The sequence below is a fragment of the Rhipicephalus microplus genome, chromosome 4 (genome assembly GCF_043290135.1).
Source record: "Rhipicephalus microplus isolate Deutch F79 chromosome 4, USDA_Rmic, whole genome shotgun sequence".
Classification (NCBI taxonomy): Eukaryota; Metazoa; Arthropoda; class Arachnida; order Ixodida; family Ixodidae; genus Rhipicephalus; species Rhipicephalus microplus.
Window position 1 is genome coordinate 208150885 of NC_134703.1, and position 21469 is coordinate 208172353.

Consider the following 21469-nt stretch of genomic DNA (forward strand, 5'->3'; position numbering starts at 1 on the left):
CCCATTTTCTTTCAACATCATCTGTCGGGTTGTGTCACCCCGCTGCTTACAATGTCTGTGTTCCCTAGAGGCTTCCTGACGTTTTGCTATGGCTCTTTTAACTTCCTCATCCCACCAACTTTTGGGTTTGTGTCTTCTTTTCCGGGGTGACTTGTCACGCGTCTTAGCAAGCTCTAGCTCAAAGAGTCTAATTAGATTAGTGTATGTCCACACTGTCTTATTATTCTTCGTGATTACTTTCTCAATTTGTTTAGTGGCCATTTTAGTTTGCCTTTCTGGATAAATATTTTCCTGTAGTTGCTCATCTTGTCTCCTTCCCACTTTCACTGCTTTTCCAAAACTTAGCTTGATACGTTTGTGATCACTACCCAGACTTCTGGAGCCACCTTCCTCTATGTGCATTCCCCTGCGCTTATCATACATCCTATGTGACATCAGCGCATAATCTATCGTCGACTGAAGCATTCCTACCTCCCATGTTATTTGCCCTTCACACTTCTCGGTACTGTTGCAAATGATCAAATCAAGCCTTTCACACATATCCATGATCATTTTGCCTGTCGGGTCGGTATACCCATCTATATCTTCTATGTGCGCATTCATGTCTCCTAGTATAATTATCTCGCACTCTCTTCCTAACTCCTGAATGTCCTTTGATATACACTCTACCATTGCCTTGTTTTCCTCGCTGGCCTTTGCTCCCGTCCACAAGTACACGAAACCAAGGAGTGTCATTTGACCTGCCACTTTCCCTTTTAGCCATAAATGTTCCTTGCACTCCTGCTTGACCCTTTGCCAGTCTGTACTTTTATCAATGAATGCTCCAATACCACCCCCCTTTCTGCTGCCTTGCGTTCTATTACAATATTCCCACGCGTAGCCCGGAGTGTTCGGAGGTTGTTCCATGTCCCTGAGATGTGTTTCTACAAAACCGTATACCATCGGCCTCTGTTCCCTCAGCTATTTTCCTATCTCTTCCCACTTCGCCTGTTCCTACCACCCTGCATGTTAATATACCCAATGTCTGAGTTGGCTCGGCGCTCGTGGCTACGTCTATTTATGCCCCGGACTCTACTTATCTTAGATATTGGTGCCACTTTGGAATCGTATCTGTCGATACCACCTGTCGAAGAGTCTTCCTGGTTGTTTTCCTCGTTACTAGCTATCCTGCAACCCGAAGGGCTCGCTTGCCCCCCAAAAAAGCTACTGCGCGTCCTGCAAGTCGCCAACCCACTTCATGACCTAGCCGCCCATCGAAGTGAATTCTGTCTCGTTGAAAACCATCCCACCTATGCACCTCTCTGTTTATTTCCACCACCTCAAAGCTTTTCTCTCGACTCATCCGCCATATCTCTTGGTTTGCGTTGACAACCGCTCTTTGCATGTTACTACCACGAACCGGTACCTCCGGTATCGTGCATATCACTACCTGTACCTTAGTAGAAGTGGCGCTCATGTCATCGACGCCTTTCGCCAGTGTGGCTGCTAGTCCTGCTGTATCTTCATTTAAGGCATCGTTTAAACCACCTGAAATTGTGACGAGGTTACGTGTATCAGCTGTTGTTTTGAGTTTTGCGCTCACTTGCCTCATGACTGCTTCCAGCTTGCGTCCTGGGAACGCCCCTACTGCAACCCTATTGTCACCTCTTACCCTCTCTTTGATGGCTTCTGTGCATCGATTTAATTTCGAGTCCCCGGCGATTATCACATGCTGTGACTTTTCAGCTGGAGTGTCCTGCACCTGGGGGCTACTTGCACCTGGGACGCCGGCTGCTTTGTTCCCTCCCAGCCCCACCACTACCTCGCTGAAGCTGGGCCTTGGGACAGTTCAACCCGCTAAACCTGTTTTTTCCAAACTTGCTTGCTTTTCCTTCTACACCGTTCTGGTTGCCGGTTCTCTACTGTTTTCTCCGTAGGTCGCTTCTTTGTTAAGCTTCGCTAGTGCTTTCTCGGCGGACTTCATTCTTTCTCCCATTGCCCTCGTTTTCTCTTGCTTTGTCGCCAACGCAGTCTCGAGCTCGGTGATTCTCATCAGCAGTTCACTCTGGGCAACCATCATTTTCTCCATTTTTTCCTCGACCTCACATTGCCTACACTTCGCGTCAGCCTCTTCTCCATCCACTTCTACGCTTGGGCCCACTTTCAAACCCACTCCACATCCTGAAAACTTGACAGTCCATTTAACCATGTCTTTCTGACACCACATGTCCCTATACTGGATAACTACTAAATTCGAGCCCAGCACTACAAAAAAAAAGTCTAAGCTCTACTACACAAGTTTGTGTGTTCAATGTACGCGCACCTTCCCCACGGGGTGGCAAAAGAGAAAAAACAACAACAAAAAACTTCAAACACACACACCCGCAATAACTAATAAATACTTGGTGACTGGCTCCCGAAAAAGCCGTACCATAAAATAAGTGCTACGAAGATTTGAACCACTGCCTTATAATTATAAAGACAAGCTCAAAACATGCAAAAACACTTATCTGCGCAGTCGATTCGGAGCGCTCAAAAAACACGTCCATCCACCGTGACAGCTTGAACTACACTAGATGGATGGATGGATGGATGGATGGATAGATGGATGAATGAATGAATGAATAAACGAATAAATGAATGAATGAATGAATGAATGGATGGATGGATGGATGGATGGTTGGATGGATGGATGGATGGATGGATGGATGGATGGATGGATGGATGGTGGATGGATGGATGGATGGATGGATGGATGGATGGATGGATGGATGGATGGATGGATGGATGGATGGATGGATGGATGGATGGATGGATGGATGAACGGACGGACGGACGGACGGACGGACGGATGGATGGATGGATAGATGGATGGATATGGCTGTACCCTTTAGATCGGGCGGTGGCTAGCGCCACCAAGCCGTAATACTTAATGAACCAAAAACTATATTTATTTTTTTTTAAAGTGAGTTTGAGGATTCGTACTCTGCAGTGAAGAGTTTAATTTTCACTCGTGCCTTGACTTTAGCCACCAATCAGATAACCTCCTTCTAGTTAAGTCTACCCGCTTAAAGTCTATTTTGCCCTCCCGTCCCCTAAACTCCAGTTCTTTGAAAAACTCTGCGCCATCATCCTGTACTATAGGGCGAAGCCCTTTACAGAACATTATCAAGTGTTCGGCAGTTTCTTCTTCCTCTCAACACGCACTGCATACTGTGTCTACCCCTTCGTATTTGGCCCGAGATGTCTTGGTTCGCAGCACTCCCGTCCTTGCCTCAAACAGTAGAGAACTACCCCGAGTATTCTCATAGATCCTTTCCTTGGCAATTTCCTGCTTAAAAGTTCGATCGATCTCTAGTGCGGACTTCTTAACCATGCCCATTTTCCACATGTCAGTCTCCGTTTCCTTCACTTTCTCCTTAACCGATAGTTCTTTTTGGTTTGGCCACCTGCTGTTTTCTAAGTATTTACCAGTCAACTTCCTGGTTCGCTTCCTCCATTTTGTATTGACATTCTTCATTTACAAGTAGCTGAAAACCTTCCTAGCCCAACGCTCCTCCTTCATTTCTCTCAATCGCTTCTCAAATTTATCTTGCTGCTAGCTTCCCTGCCCTCAAATGATGGCCATTCCATATCACCTTGTACTCCCTGATTTGGTGTATTCCCGGGAGCTCCTAAAGCAAGCCTACCTATTCCACGTTGCTTAATTTCTAATCTTGCTTGAACTTCTGATCTCATGCACAAGACCGCATTGCCGAGCGTCAGCCCAGGAACCATGAGCCCTTTCCATACTCCTCTCACAACATCATACCTATTGTAATTCCACAGTGCCCTATTTTTCATCACTGCTGCATTCCTGTTACCTTTAGTCGTCACGTATATTTGGTGTTCCCTCAGGTACTCGGACCCATTGCTTATCCATATGCCCAGATATTTGTATTTATCTGTTATCTCTAGCGTGACCTTCTGTATCCTAAGCTCACTACCTTCGTTGTCATTGAAAATCATGACTGCTGATTTTTCCTTACTGAATCTAAAATCTCCCTCATTACCGCAGATGTCCATCAATCTCTGCAAATCTTCCTTGTTGTTGGCAATTAGCACTATATCATCTAAGTACATTAATGCTGGTAGTGCCTGCTCAATAAGTTTTTCTTGTTTGACTAAACAGAGGTTGAAGCCAAGTCCACTTCCCTCTGATTTTGCCTCTAATCCTTGTAGCTACATCATGAATAATAAGGGTGACAGGGGGCACCCCTGCCTAAGCCCCCGTTTTACCTCTGCAGGCTTGGATACCTGTTTTTCCCACTTTATAACTACCTTGTTACCTTTAGAGATACCCTTTAAAAGATTAGTGACTATATGTTCCACGCCTAGTGTGTCCAGTATTCCCCACAGTTCCTCTTGAACCACGCTATCTAATCTTGAACTTCGCTATCTATCTAACTACGCTATCTAACACTCTCACGGTAATGCAGCGCCGCCCCGCGGTTTCCACTAGCAGCACACAAAGTTTTCTCATGGAGTTTCGGCGACGCTTCATGACCAGTAAAATTATTGAAGAACTCTGGTAGTACGTGCCGTCAGTAAACCAGAAATAAATGATTAGAAAGTAATAAGAATTGTCTGTAAAACAGAAGTATCTGCTTTACAGATACGAGAGCGCTGCTTTGGTAGAGCCGCAACACGCTTGCTTAAAGGAGGTATACATGGGCTGACGTGGGGACAACGGCTCACGTTGTTCTCGAAGAGTATTGCTAGCATTCTTACAGTGCCAACTTTTAAAATTTTCAATTGCCGAACTTTATTATTGGTTCTAAAATACACGCACTATGATGCCCATTAAACAACACGGCTCCTGTTTTCTTTTTGAAGCTTAATACCAAACAGCTTGCAGCGCTTCATGTGCTGACTTTTCTTCATTGTTTTGTGGATCACTGATAGCAGGTGATGTTTGTGACTGCTTTTAGGTAGGAGGTTTCCGTTATCTGCCTACAAAAATATAACTTAAATTGTTGCTAAGAGCTGAATATGATTTGTAAGATAACAATAATGGGCAGAGCATACTCTCATGAGGCGCTTCAGTGGTCATAGTCTCGCAAGTAGACACATGCTTTCCTATCGCCATACGTTAGCATCAATATTGTAAATAAGCTTTCAGGATGAACGCGGCGATTGCACGAATACCGTGCAATTAGCACTTTTCAAAAAATGTTTCATACTGACACCAACTTGGAAACCATGACTAGTGTCAACCATCGCAAGAAGCGCTGCTTCACCGCAGTCACCGATAAGGCAATCAAGTACTTATTCGATGGCTACCTCACGTAACGCTTGCGGATGCCGAAAAATACACTGTATTTCTTGTCTGACATTTCAAATCTGCGTTCACCTAACTCACAATTGTCAGTTTTTCAAAAGGCGTATTTCAAGCAACGAGAAATAGTGTCTTTCTCTATCGAAGGCTACAAGGTACATCGTACGTCTCCGGAGAAAGGTATATAACCCGAATAACTGAGCTGGAGTACTGTTTTATTGAATCATTCTCGTTTCAAACATTATATTGTTGTGAGACCTCTGTGAAAACGAAGTGAAGCAGGTCGTCAGCGTTTGGCGCATACGTACTCAAGGTGACCCCTTTTGAGGATACTGGCTCGTCAATGGCAAACACGAGCGTGGGACAATCATGTGACTTTTGCACACAAAATTCGCCAAGCTGCAAGTGTAGCTTTTCACTGAGGACCACACCCAAAGTGCCGTTGAGTTGTCAGCCTACCAAGAAAAATCTGTAAACACTGGTTCTGTGCTCGCGTCGGTGTTTGAGTGAATGGACTCTGAAAGGTTGGAATTTATTTTCTGGGCTCTAGCCTGTATATGCCTCGTGCCTTCTCTTTCCTCCTAGCAAAGGACGGGGCATCGTGCAAGTAAATGGAGAGGGCGCCTTGACGAAAGTCGGCTCGAGCACAAAGCCGCTAGTTATCAATTTTTTCACTTCCTACTCACAAGTTTCCTGTTGTTCCTCAACGGTTATTATCTTGGCGCACCGCGCGCTCACTCCACGAACACTCTGGTCGATGTTAATGTGCATATGTACGTATGTGCATTCGAATACACATCCGCAAGCACAACTGACACGTGAGCGAAATGCATTACTGCTCAATCTGGCCATTTCATGCCTAACTTAGAGAATACCTTCTGTGCATGTTCTTCTACTTTGCAGTCGGCTCATTTATTTGATCAAAACGCGTGCACACCATAACGTTGTATGAAGCACAAGTTGTCTCTGTTGCAGTTGAGTGAGCACCAGAGTGGCGATATCACTACAGAGACAATTCCCTAGTACGCACGAAGTCTGCCATCACAATATGATCCCTCGGTTCGGCCACGTCGATAGCAGAAGTTGGCATATTGCGCACTCTCGCACGCTTCGCTTCGAGCACGGTAGAAATGAGGTAGAAAGGTACGAAACAGCACGCGTTCTCAGCACACGTTTCAAGGTTACACATGCAGCCGTCAGAAGGTGCAGTTATAAAGTGTAGTGCAATTCTTGTGGTTTCCGGAAATTTCGTACACGACTGTGCGTTTGTATTGGAGTGCTCAAGTTTACGGTGATTTATGCCAAGCAGCAAATAGCACTGCTCCTCGTGTAGTGTATGGGCACTTTGCAAATGGAACTCACTCCTTTGGCAAGGTCTATTATCCTCGCTTCTACCCTGGAAAGCCTTGCTGACAGAGCACCAAGTCTACAAGTATAGTAAACGCAAAAGTTCACATTGCTGTTATGAATAATCTTGTAGACAACTCACACGCTCTCCAGGACGTCCCGGCGATCCATGTTCTCCAGGAGGACCCTGCGTGGATTTAGAAAAAAGACTTGTTAGGCAAAAGGTTCATGGAATATTTCCAAGATCAATGCAAAATACTAAGGGTAGGGGCTCTTTTAGAAAAGCATTGATGATAAAGAAACAAAAGTAAATTACCACGTTGATGAATTTCACGAACCACGCACCTTATGCTTTGCTTGCACCTATATCATCATTTCGAGTGCTTAAATTTTTTATAAACATAGCTGATCCGCCGGTTTTCTGAGATCATGATTATGTCGTCATCAGCGGAGAACCTACCAAAGCAGATGGGTGCACGAATTATTTTCTGCGCGCAACCCGCAAGAAGCTAGAAACATGCTTAAGACATTTATGCTACCAATAGAAGTCGGGGTGATAATGACGAACAGCGCGTCTTTCAATTCTCTACAGTGGACATGCACCATATTTCTGAGCACGAGCAAGCAAGCCAAAAATAAACATGGTAGTTTGCTTGCCAGGCAAAACTTTTTGCTCATCACGGTTTTATAGCATATATATAGCTCCTTTAGTCGAGGTTTTCCACGTTTTATATATGAAAATTGTTATAATCATCAACAAGCATGCACTCTGTTCGTCGTTTTTGTGTCTCGCGTTCTTTTTTTTTTTGCTTCTTTTACAGCAGAGCTCTTAGGGTTGAGGTTAAGCGTGTGTCGTAGGCAGAAAATTCGAAGTGTTGCCGTCTTGAATCAGCATGTCTTGTCTTTTCTTGTCGCCAAGGAGATCTTGGCTCATATGCACATCGGGGATTAGAACAAAATTAGATAAGAACAATAATATAGTTCCTTTAAAAAAACGTGAAAAAGTGCAGAAGAATTCAATAAACCAGAATATATAAAACAAACTGACAAGAATGAGGAAAGGGGACAAATAATTGGATATATCTGGCAGTACCAATAGCAGCGTATTCTCCCGGTTGCCTGAATGAATTTATGTAGCGCTGACAGAATAGCACTGCGGCCCACACCCAACTGACTGGCTCCAAACGATAATAGGGTGGACGTATTGACTGGCAATCCGAGCATACCAATCGGTCTTCCAAGAATTATTCGGCGCAGTGAGGCGAAGCGGCGGCATGTGAGAAGGAAGTGATGTATTGTTTCCGGTTCATTGCAAACTGCAGATAGGTTAGTTAATGAAAAACCTGATTTGTTGAGATAAAAATTTAACCGAAGAACTGTACAGCGAAAGCTTATGAGGGTCACCTCACATTGACGGGAAAGGTTTTTTGCGGTGTTCCATGTGAATTGCAAGTGCCGTAATTCTTCAGATTGTAGGAGCGACGTTTCGTTGATTTTTAAGGTTAACAAGCGTTTCAATCCTTCGGCAGTAATAAAAGGCAACTGTAGAGCTACTAGCACCACGGGGAAATTTAAAGATGCCGAAGCGAGCGAATTAGCGATTTCGTTTAGTACAATTCCAGCATGCCCGGGGACCCAAACAAACCGAACTTCTGACAGGCTATGCGGTACGAGAGACCAAAATATCCTGAGAAAAGGAGACTGCTTAGCGGACGTTAGATGTTTACATACAGACAAAGCATCCAAAATAATAATAGCTTTTGATTACTGGTAACTTAGTTTTCGAAGAGCCAATGTAATAGCGAGGAATTCTGCGAGATAGATTGGTGTGAAGTCAGGAAATCGGAGCGCAAAAGACCAATTAAGCTGATGAGAAAAAATACCTACTCCAGCCTTCTGAAGATTTTGCGTTGCATCCGCCGAAATTACTACGTATTTGGGAAAATGACTGAGATGGTCTTGAAGGAGGCCCCCCAGAACATGCTTTGGAAGTAACTTGGCATTTTTCAGAAAAATATCATCGAAAATTAAGTCAACTGGCACCGAGCATTGGGTTTGGGGAGTTAAATGCTCGGTTTGGGGAGGAAACGTGAAGATTTGATAACAGAGACTCGACGAAAATGATTTGGGGTCTTTGATAACGAAACCACGGGCGCTGAAAGAAAGAAACTGGATGTTTGATGAAAACTGTCTGTGAACAGAAGAGGGGCGCATCGTAAAGTTTTAAAAATGTTTGCACAGTAAGTTGTCGAAATCTAGCATCAAGTGGAATGAGTCTAGCTTCCAAATAAAGCACACTATTCGCGACACACCTAGGTAGTCCAAGACACAGCCGCAGACCTAGGCTTTCTAGCAATATAAGAAGTCTTAATTTGTACTCAGCACTTCCGGAAAACAGAACGCAACCAAACTCCAGAATCGGGTGTACGTAAAGTTTGTATATCATAAGTAACGTATCCCCGCGCATCCCCTAATTCTTATTGCAAAACTGGCGTAGCAATCTTAGGGCGCTTTCTGCTTTACGGGTGTTTGATTCTATTTGTTGCTGCCAATTTAAATTGTCTACGTAAACAATGCCACGATAATTCAGTGAAATAAATACGGGAACGGATAGAGGGAATATAAGCAGAACACATTTGCTAACATTAAGTGAAAAAGACAGCCCGCCAAGCTACACCTCAAGCTCATTCAAATATGACTGTAAGATTTGATACAAAGAATTGATATCTCGGAATGACGAGAAAAAAGCAATATCATCGGCGTTGAAGCAAAGAGGAACAATTTTATGAACGGGAATGGCAGATAATACTATATTAAATAAAAGAGGTGACAGGACTGATCCTTGCGGAACACCTCTTGTTTGCTTATATGAGGCAGAACTAATTACCTCGTGGCATCAAAAGAATTGTCTCTCAAAGAGAAACTCCTGAACCCAAGATAAAATGTACTTGGGCACCTCACAGTCAACTAAGCTTGAAATTAAAGTACTGTGTTCCACACTATCGTAGGCCTTTGCGATAGTGTGGACCATGTGTACTCTCTGACACTACTTTTGATGCCTCATTTTCTCCAACACGTGCCCCGATTCCCCTGCTCGAGATACAATAATTCTGATAGCCGAAAGAAAGACTAGCGGAAGAAGGAAATAAAGGGAAAGAAAGATTCAGCATGACAGATATTCTGGCTTGAGAAATCCTTGGTGAAGCAAGAATTTAACCTGCATCCACACAATTGGAAGGCGAGCGCCGTTAGTACTCATTTCGCCAAGAACATAGCCGACCACAACATAGCGTTGCACATTACACTGCAGCATATTAAAAGGTTGAGGAGGATGGATGGGGGATAGCAAGTTAAGAGGGTAAAAAAAAAAATACCAGGCTTGCGCGAAAGGCGCAGCACAGTCACAGCGAAAGCTATAAAAGCGCCTTTCACAGCATTTTTTAAACACTTATTGCATTACTGCTGCAAGCACACTTGCTTGATACCCACTATGACATTAATAATGAAAATTTTTGTGCAGGAGGCTGGCCCTCACTAGTCTATTTTGGTCATTATTCCTAAAGGCGTGGTATCCGCTCAACACTTGATTGATAATTGATGTGTGGGTTTTACCGTCCGAAAACCACCATATGAATATGAAAGATCCCATGGTGGAGGGCTCCGGAAATTTCGACCACCCAAATCTGAGCACATGCGCCTACAGCATTTCCGCCCCCATCGAAAACGCAGCCGCTGCCGACGCGATTCAATGCCGCGACCTGAGGGTCAGCAGCCGAGTACCTTAGCCAGTAGACCACCACGGTGGGGCCCGCTAAACACTTGCAAGAACTTTTGTGCCAGTTGTTCATGTAGTGGCTGGTGACAATAGGGAATCGTGCCTGAAGGGGGTATGCGCCACATGAAAGAGGTGAACAAGAACAAGCTTTTGTAATGGGCTGGAGCATTCGACGACCCATTCGATATGCTATTCACATTTTGCGAGAATTTGTTGTTCTTTTGCTGTTTTCAAACTCTTTATAAGTCGTATTAACGTGATTGCTTTCCCGACATCAAGGCTGCCTAATCCGTGTTTGGCAACAAGTCCCAAGCCCCGGCGTGGCTCAGTGGTATAATACTGGGATCGTACCCAGCGGACCCATGGTTGAGCCGCTCTGTGTCATTGGTACTTGGTTTTTTTCCCTAATTTATTGTGTCGTGGTTAGGGACACCAGCGGCGGCGGCGGAAAACTACGACAGCACGTCACCCGAGTTTTGACCTCATAGCAGTTGCACTTATACTTTTTTTGATGTTCCTGACATAGCCTTTGATATTCATTTTGGCTCGAGTAGAAGTGTAATCACCTTTGTAACGCCCAGGCATGATGCTGCCATCGGTGGCCAGAACGAGAAAAAGGAGTAACAAAATAGCGACACCTACAACGAATGCATCGAACATAATTCGGTGAGCAGTGATGACAACGAATATTTATTCACAAATGTTGACAGGCATAAAGTGAAACGACGACCTCTGGGTACCTCTAACAAAACCGGTTATGAAGCCGAAGGTGCCGCAATAAAATATGCCGTCCTACTTGTGTCAATTAGTCTACAACATCACCTCAATCTGCAGATGTTTTTAAGACCACAAAAAACAGCAACAACAGAAAACTCGAGTCTCCGCCTAATATGTACTGACGAGCTCTGTTTCTATCCATCCCATTTCTGTAGCTGGTCAATGCACGGGACCCACGCGGCACATGACTAGGTGCGAGTAATATATGTGGCATATTCGCATGTTCGAAAAAATAATAAAAACATTGCCAAGAAAGAAGTTTTCGTGTCACGAAAAGCTGTTTTGTTCTTTGTTTTTCCCTGCCCGTGCAACCTACTATCAAAGACTGCGCGTAATCGCTAGACCCACGAGGTCTGCCAGCAGTGCTTTACGCGGCTCAATGAAATCCTGCGCACATATGTCTTAACCGCAATAGAGCAGGCAATGCCATATATTAAAAAAACAGATTTACTTCTTTAACAGGTGGCTTTCTTCTGATGACTGCTGAACATTAAAGACACAATTAAGTGTGCACAGCATGTATATATGAACAAAATTGAAAACCCCTGCGTGGCTATGAACATTGGGGCCACTTACGGGTCCACGAGAACATCTGAATCATTGGTAAGAAGTGGACATGCATTGTATCGCTTACTAAATAGTGGGAAGCAAACAAACAAAATTGGCAGGCCTCAATAAAATGTTCAAGTCTGTCACCAGGTAGAACCAATAGCACTCGAAAGGCCATTCAAGTAGGAAAAACGTGCATGCTTATACAGGCTTGAAATTAGCGCAAGGTTAGAGAGTAACCCTACACGAAGTTATCTCCTGTTGGTTTACTAGCGGAAACTTGGGCAAATTTGTAAAGCATAAATGGGTTTACAAACAGCACAACGTAGAAGTACTTACAGCATGACTAAGAAAGCAATAAACAAGGACAGAAAAGAGGGCTGTTTTCTATCCTTGTTTATTGCTTCCGTAAATATGCTGTTTATAAATTCAGTTGGTGTACAAGCTAAGCTAGACAACTTCTCAAAGAGAAAACTTGGATGGTTTGAGCCAAATCAAGAAGTACGTGGTGTCATTTATTACGAATGGCTCGATGGAGAACATCTCAAAGCACCTAATATAGTTCAGGCCTTTTCTCTCCTACGACTCTACTTTCTCCGCGCATGAGGTAGCACATGTTCAAAGCAAAGTCCGACATTATCACCACACTGTTGTACAGCAGAGCTGTTAGGTGGAGGTTGGCCGTGTGTTTTAAATAGAGAATGGTGATAATGATTATGATAATCTGCTCGCTGATGGCACTCATCCACATATGGCGGCAGGCTCAGAACTGAACCTGTGCAGCTAAAAGCAGCTGCTGAAACTTAAAAAATAAATAAATTATAGCTAACAAATCTAAGTGTTTAGCGATCAAATAAGGCTACTACAAGAAGTATTGGCGAATATAATAATGTGTTCGGGTAGGATAATGTCAACAAATGAATATAAACTGACTTGGTATATCCATTTTTCATTTGTGTATTGAACCATTTCAGAGTAAGTAGCACAGATAGCACTCTACCTGCCAGCTACATCCATTTATTATGTTACATTTCAACATAGAAAGTTACACAGGGCTCTTGATTCTTAGTGTGAACAAAGAGCCCATATGGGTTACTTACAACTGTTTATCCACTTTGACTTGGTGAGTGACCGCATCCACATCCTCATTATGACGGATGCGTTACACACTATGAAGAGATGCATGCGTAGCAGTAGCGATGCATCTGTTTACCAAATGAGCTGCACCCTATTGAAACGTGAGTGTCACCACTGATTTTGATGCATGCATGGCCAGAGAGTTGTAATCTATATAGTGGTTACTTTTTTCGAATAAAGAGTTGAAGTTTTGAGCCCGACCTTTCTTCTCCCTCCTACTTCTTTTTTCTGGTTGGTGTTTTACAAGTTTGCGCTACTAGACTCCATTCTCAAGCTGCCACTTGACCTGACAAACTTTCGTTGAACTCTTTACCACTGAGTATACATCCATTTGATTATGATGATATTACTGCGAAATTTCATCCTAATACTATCTTTTAAACTATTAGACCCAACAGACAATCGTGCAAAGGAAATTAAGTACAGGGGGTGATAATAGAAGTAATTTTAATGTGAATAAAAAGAAACGGACGACAAGTTGACTTGCCATGGGCAGAGACCAAACCTCTCACCTTCTAATAACAAGCCTGATGTTCTACCAAACGGAGCTACCACGGCGGCTACCTCGCCGTTCATATCATGGAATATATATGGGCACTGAACATGGAGGCGTTAGTCACCACCACTAGTAGCCACGACGTCGAGTGTGAAACACTCGATATTCACCTGTTTGGCGTCACGTAGCACGTGATGTTATTTGACAGCTGACCAATAATCCGTCGCATGTTATCTGAAGGCACTGAATCAGCCAGAAGGAGATCCTCGCTATATAAGGAAAGATTAGGTGTATATTTTAAGGCTTGTTTTTGTTAGAGACAATAATAATTAAATTTAATGGGCCATCAATCTAAGAAAAGTCAGCTCGTAGCAAATTCAGGTGCTATACGTGAACGCCAAAGAGGCAAATAATAAGTGATTTCCATTCGCCGCAATGTCAACAAGCGGCGCTGACTGCCGCTCCTACGTTTAAGTGCGCATTTATAACCGATGAAGTGATCGTGGAGATAGCAGCCATGGTTTCTGAGTCAGCAGAGCATCACGCGTTATTAGAAGGTCGCTGATTCGGTCCCTCTCCACGGCGACTTATCTGTATTTCTTTACATATACAGTACAATCACTTCTAAGAACGTCTCCTATACTTACCTTGGCATGTTTTTCTGCTAGATTTCATTAATATTGTGTGTATTAAAGCTAACAACCCCCGAGTTGGACGCTTCTTTCCTTATTCTTCAAAGCAGAGTGACCTTTTTTTTCTCTCAATAGAATGGTTACTGATGCATTTATTTGTTGTTTATTTGCTCATTTATTTATATTACTGCTAGTATCCAGAAGTGGCTGTGAAACGCAGTGGGTAATTGCAAGTAAAACGACGTTCACATAATTAAAAAATTGAGAAATAGTTATTATGCCACAATTTCTTGGAAAGAAAAAAGAACGTTCCAGAAGAGCATGGTTAGAAGCATATACACAACGTTTCCAGCACTGGTAGGCGCAAGCTCACTCTAGGTAAAAGGACATAATTTCTTCCGATGGAGGCGGAAATGTCGTAGGCCCGTGTGCTCAGATTTGGGTGCACGTTAAAGAACCCCAGGTGGTCGAAATTTCCGGAGCCCTCCACTACGGCGTCTCTCATAATCATATGGTGGTTTTGGGACGTTAAACCCCACAAATCAATCAATCAATGACATAATTTCTCTTCACGGACATGAAGGGGGAAATTAACACGCGCCAGACATTACACATCAAATAAAATGGGATAAAGAAAACAGTTACAATGGTTGTAACTGAGTGGCAAAGCGAGTGGAACTCAAGGGCCTGTACAAAAGAAGCAGTAGTTGCACAACTCACTGCCCTGGCTGGTCGGCGATTCCATCTACAGATTTTCTTCGAAAAACAATTTGCAAAAATTTCGCGGCAGGAAGAATAATACTTTATTTTGCCATGAAAGTATTTATTCGCGGGGCTCACCACGGTTCCCTGACGCACATCCGTCACGCATATGACGTTTAAAATATTTTGACGCATTGGTGAAGGTGAACTTTATTAGGGACCGAAGAGACGATGAAGCGATCACGCCCGAGGCACAAAACACAGGCAAGCCAAGTTCCCACAACAGATGGAGATGATCCTTCCCACGCGAAAAATGTCATCCTGACCACTATTCTTGGCTGCAGCTTAAAGCGAAGAAGAACGCCTTGGGATAGGCTTCAAGCAGGATACGTGGATTATTTTTGCTTCCGGTAGCGACGGGTCGTTCGAAGAAGAACGGGTTCCAAGCGATAATTGGCAGGAAACGTTTGCTCTAATAGAGCGTAGAGGCCAATGAAGCGTGACTGAAATTTGTCGCACACGCCAGAAGTACGAATGGAAGTAAAGAGGAGAACTTCGTCACCAGGGCTGAAGGATATGGCCTGACGAGAGGCATTAGAGTCAAATTTTCAATCTTATCGCTTGACTTCACTGTTAACGCGTGCCAGCTGGCAGCAATGAAGCCGACGAGACACGTATTCCTCACTAGATCAAGAAGATGGCTCAACAGGCACAGAGAAAACTAAACATCTAGAAAACAATAAGGGAAGCGACCGTGGACGTGCCAGAATGGCGAGTAACCGTTTGTGCGCTGTACAGATTTATTGTACGCAAAAGTGACAAAAGGCAAAATTGCGTCCCAATTTATGTGGTCCGGTTCGATATACATGGCTATCATGTGTGATAGTGTCCGATGAAAGCGCTCAGTCAGCCCATTTGTCTGAAGATGGTAACTGGAGCTTGTTTTGCGGGTAGTGTCGGATGGCTCGAGCACTTCTTCGACGAGTTCTGAAAGAAACACTGTTCCATGGTCGATCAGGATTACACGAGAAAAACCGTGACGAAAGATTATTCCTCGTAGGATTAAGTCTGCAACTTCCGAAGCTGGGGCGGGATTCACAAAACTCACTTACAAAAACGTTTTTGCACAAGAGAAATTTTGTTGCGTTAGTCGTTTCACGAAACAAAAAAAAACGTCATAAGAGGCCATCGTTGTCACATCAGGCGCTGCAATAAAGCGCACTATGACTGCCCGGGAACATGTCAGCCATTGCGATGCAGTTGCTATATTTGCTTACGTCACCGAAAAGTGCTCGTAAGGGTAGTCACGAAGCCAAATTTTGCGTAAAAACAGCGTGGCTATACAAAAAAATCCCCAGAGTGGTCCAAACCACTCTTAGGAACAATGTAGCTACTTAGAACCTGCCGCCGTGGCGGTATACTTTGGTGCCCTGGCAGATTTTGAGTTAATTCACGCCCATAAAGGGCTGCCTGATGACTGCTGGTGTGTTTTTATATCTTTCGTCGCTTCGAATTTCATGTGTTGTTTCCCTTGTACGCAGTGGATGGTATTGACAACCGCCGCCGCCCAATAAGTTCGAAGTTTCAGTAATTGAAAAATCCTATTGGGCGTCAATGGCGTAAAACTTTGCATGTAAAGATTTGTGGTTGTATGAAAACCAATGTGCTGCATGAATGGTCGGTGCATTCGAACGCGGCATAGCATATGATCAACCTCATTTGTTATGTTGTTGTGTTGCGCCCCATCTCATTCAATTAAAAGAAACGACTCGAAATCTTTGCCTCATTGGTGGAAATTACCACCAAGAAGGTTAATGGGAGCACATTTTTTGCACGCTATTGGAAATAAAAATTAGAGCAACTTTTCAGTGAATGGTTCACAAAGCTTGTGCTGTAGTGTACTTCGATTGGTTCTCACTATCCAATGGGTGCGATCTCTGAAACACAGCTGTACATACATTTTGGGACGATCTAGAACGGTGCGTACTTTGTAAACCGAAGCGTATTAGGGTTGTGCTTGATTACGCATGGAACTACAAACAAATCAAGCGTTTTCACCTTCACTGTTCAGAAACCGATATGGACAGTGATAATATGGCAAGCAGTCGGGATAAAATAACACTAGTAACTTTAAATGACTCCGGAAATATGCAAACCCTCATGATTCTGGAGCAAACCTTGGCTGAAGTCGTCGCTGCAACAGTGAACAGCCGTTTAACTTGGCGCACAAAAATAATTCAAAGGTAGAGCGAGCCACTGACATGTATTTTGTGCGACGCAGCGACCACTTCACCTGGAAATAATTGCGTTGTGAAGGCGAATCCCTCATCGCATTCTCTCATCGAAGCAGACTACAAACGCGGGAAGTCGATGGCTTGGCCGACAGGCACAGCTTGTGATTTATTGTGAAGCAATACATTAACATCGGCTCACTCCATGACGTTACCAAACCAGTTCTTTCATCGGGCACGCCTTTCTTGTTCGTCATATCGTCCCCCTCGCACATAAGAGCAAATTTACTCACGCCGTGAAAAATGTGCAAGTACTTTTTAAGAGCTATTTTACAGTTTTTATTTACTCTATGTTCTCTTACATGCTGCGCAGTTGTCGAAAACAACGTGGCGTCGTAAACAGCGCATCGGTCGGTGCGATGTTTAGCAAACGCCTTTTGCTCTAGTTCCTTCAGCGTTCGACTGGATGTGTTGTGATTACCGCTGCTTTTTTCAGTGCTATTAGGCGGTGTGAAAACCAGTGGCAGAGTATTGGTGTACGGCGACGCGTAGCGAAGTCTGTCCCCTGTATTCACAAACGCCCCTCGACTCGACTTTCACCCTTCACTTTACAGAGTTCGGTGCTGCGCCGCTGCTCGGTTGAAAGTGACGCTGTGCTACTCAAGAATTGCAGCAGATTATCGCTGATATGCAGTGACTTTCCCTGCCTAGAGACAGCGCTCCCATCGGCCTTCTCAAGTGAAGGTGAAGCGTTGAGTGGAGGGCGGTTCTAGAATACGGTGGTGTGCCTCGGTGTGTTTATCAAGGGAGATCGGCGCCTGTGCATCAACGACAACTAGCACTCTAGAAGACTGCAATGTGCGTTTGTGCGCTGGTAACAGTTCGTTCGCTTCCCTTTCCAGTCTCTCGGTAGGGTGCTGTGCGACTTTTCGGATTTACAGCGTTTTGGCACCTTACTTGAAAGACCCCAAGTACGTACGGAAACGTATGAACTACGCGCAGTGTTCGGTTCTTGTTTCGCCACTGGTTAACCCGTACGCTTCTATTTTATTGGAAGCAATCTAGTGTTCGGGAGTGAAACGATGTTCGTTGTGAAAAGTGGTGCTGTGTTGACGTTTCCAAGACTTGTGGAGAAGGTATGCTCGTGTGACCGAAAAATGAAAGACAACGTTGATAACTGTTTTGCCCTGCGCAGTTGCGGTGGTGGAGCTTGGCGCATTGTTTTGTTAACTCGTGACTTCTCCTTTTAGAGATAACCATAGTCCTAGGGCCTTGATGTAACGAACGAAAGCTGCGAGGCGCTACATTCTGATGTGGATCGTGGTACTTTGGCAGCGCGCCTAGACTGTTTTTCGGTAAGAACTTGAGAGCTCTATGTGCCAGCGAGAGCCCGTGAACATCAAGCTTCCCTCAGATCCCCAGAAAGAGCAAAGATTTCACCAGTTCCTTGCTTTGGATGAAGTTGTAGGCCAGTACCGGCTAACTATAGCTTTCCGAATTCGTCTGGTCATCGTTTTGCACGCCACTAGAGCCTTGACGACAGCCGGTCATAACCAGTTCTTACACTATGTCAATGGACGTCACGCCTGGCCATCCCTTCATTGCTGCCATCGGCAGCTTCCAGTCTGCACATGTTTTTTGCCTGTTGGCCCTAGAGCACACTTGTTTCCTCATGACACTGACGGCTACTAAATGCTGCCATCGGTGAGTTTACCTTGAAGAACTAAATTTGTGGATATTCATGCAATACTATAACGTGTGCAAGTTTTAAGCCCATCAGATGTAATGTTTCCATATGTTAAGTTCAAGCATGAAAAATTTACTACTACTGTTATATACACACATATAAAATGGAGAGGCGGGCAAATACACAAGAAATTTTTTTGATATGATATAAGCGAGATCTTTTTTTGATTATTATGATAGGCCTGGCTATTTACCACGTTTCATATTTCGAAAGGTAACGTGAATTTATTCTTCAGGGGCCAGGTTGCACTTGAGGAATTCATGTTATTTTGAAAAATTAGTTATATAGATGAGTACCGCGGTGGTAGCACTATATCTCACTAGTACATATATATTGCGGTACGTGAATTTCCCATGGGGCTTCAGTTTGTTTCAAACTGACTATAGCATATTTTATCACTATGACTAAGTGATAGCTTCGTCAAATAAGTGTTAAAGTGAGTGTTTTCAATGATTTTTGGGAAATATCTTGTTTTTGGCTCTTCACAGGTCGTAGAGTTTAGTCTGTTAAAGTCTGGTGATGCATCGGTTGCACGCACTGACACATCAAGCCTCATCATGACTTGGAGCACCTGTAAAAAAATAGGAAGGACACAGGCTCCTTAAATGTACAAGTCTATGTCACTGCTGTGACTGTTGTCATTCAGCGGATCTGGAAGTGGCCTGGAAGCATGCATGACAGCCTCATCTGAAAGGATTGCGATCTGCTTGGGAGCTTCGAGGGCACAAGACTGCCGAACGGCTGGCTGCTAGGTTAGATTTATTTATTACTTACGATTAAGGACACACAACTTACTGTGCACAAAGTGAAAACCCAAGCATGGTTGCTTGCAGTGGATATCTGTATTATTCTCACACATAATGCTTATTGAACATTAATAGAACTAAATTGCGAGGTAAATTATAATGTTGAAAGTTGAAAGCCTGCAGCTTATTAAGGAAGTTCCAATCATCTGAGGCTCAAAAGCTCGTGCTTTTTAACGAACTTTAATTCTTTCTTGAGCTCTCGAGCTTGTGACCCACCCTGTGGATCAAGAGCTTGTGAAGTAAATAGCTAGTGGGTGAAAATCACCTGGCTGTTCAAAACTTGCAAGGAGAAAGACCTATTCAACAAGCCGCAGACGAGATAGGGCCAGTAACTGCATCTTTTACTTGATGTAGCTGTTTTCTTTCAGTGCTGCGGCACGTTGTGTTTCAGCCGAACGTATTTACAACGATTGCATAGTAATATATTGTTTTCCACAAGTGGTAGCTGACCTAAGTACGCAATAATGATCTCTAAAGGTGACGTTCAGTGTGCCTCAAAGCCATGGCTCCTCATCTCTCTGTCTGTGGCTCAGCAGCAGTGTCATGCAGCCAGCACACATGCAAGCCAAGTCAATAAACGCTGCTTTGGTGTTCTTTGCAGGACGCAGCATATCCATCCGTCAAGACACTGATATCAACGATAATGGTGAGTGTTGGTGGCACCTGTAGGATCCCACTGTGTTTGTTGTGTAGGATTATTTCACCTGATGAAGTGCATTTTGAAAGGTTTCCTTCGTTTAGAATATTAAAGGTGAGCAACAAGCACACTCATAATTCACAAGTGCTTTAGGTCTTCTAGACTGCCCATTTGCTCCTATACACGGTATGATAAGCTGGCTATGCTAGACAGCCCTAAAGTTATGAACATTACCGTTTGTGTTGTAATGCAGTCTAACTTGTGTTTTTTAGTGCACTTATTCCTGGTCTGCTTCTCGCACCTAGTGTAAAGTCTAAATAGAAGAAACTTTATTGGCTTATTATGCCTGGCAGAAGTTTCATGCCTTCATCTATAACATTGTAGTTTTGCTCTTGTATCATAATATAATATATTTTCAGTCTTCACTGCTTGTGTGTGTGTTAAGACTTCGTTTCTTTTTATTATTTCTGCATGCTTGTCATCGGCTTCTGAAAATACGAGTTCTGTAAATATGAGTGCATATTTAACAACTGTACACTTTTGCATGTAGCATGGTTGTAACAATGATCTGTGTTTTTCTAAGTTCCAGTAGTAACACGGGATCCAGTGCTCCACCATCTTACAGTGTATCAAGATAGAGTACAGAAGACCAACAAGTAGAAAGGGACTCCCAGTGATTGTTCTGCTCAAAGCTTACGACAGCAGAAAGAGCACATTGTCATGTCAGGAGCAGTTTGAATTGTATACATAGTAAAATTCTGGGCAGCTGCAGTTTAACTTCTTAGCAGTGCATTATTCAGCATGATAAGGAATTCAACCACCAACTATCCTGGGCTAGTTGGTGGTTGGGACTCAACATATTTGCGCAGCGCTTTTCTTTCCCTGTTTCTTCTTCTGTAGTTACGTCGTAACTACTCGTAGTCCTGTGCTGTGCAAATATTATTCTTCCATAGTTCGTTTGCTTCTATTCCAAATTATTTAAGTTTTGCATGGAAGGTACCAAATTATGACACTAATTTAAAGGCTGCTGTTGTGTTAGTGGGCAAATACGTTTGAACTGAAGTTTTTACAATGATGTAAATCAAAGTGCCTGCTTGTCTCTGCATTTAACTGCCATAAATTACAGCATCCATGGTTGGCAATGGTAACTGTGTTTGCGCTCTTTGTAGCACAAGAAGTAAAGCCATGGATGCGGTAATATTGTACTTAGTCGATATAATCCTTCAGCATACACTCATTTGTATATCACCAATGATGCCATGTGTGTATAAGCTCTGGGAAGTGTTCTATGTGGATTATTTTATGTAGAAGAAAGAGGATCATCACCACTCCTTGTA

At 43.6% G+C, this 21469-nt stretch overlaps 1 protein-coding gene across 1 annotated transcript in view; it reads right to left on the reverse strand.

Moving 5' to 3' along the window:
* Positions 1 to 21469, reverse strand: part of LOC119172983 (uncharacterized) — a 1299788-nt gene that overhangs the window by 1132829 nt on the left and 145490 nt on the right. The window contains exon 5 of the mRNA XM_075893951.1: positions 6786 to 6830. Within this exon, the coding sequence (XP_075750066.1) occupies positions 6786 to 6830 (45 nt within the window). The remainder of the gene's footprint in view (positions 1 to 6785; positions 6831 to 21469) is intronic.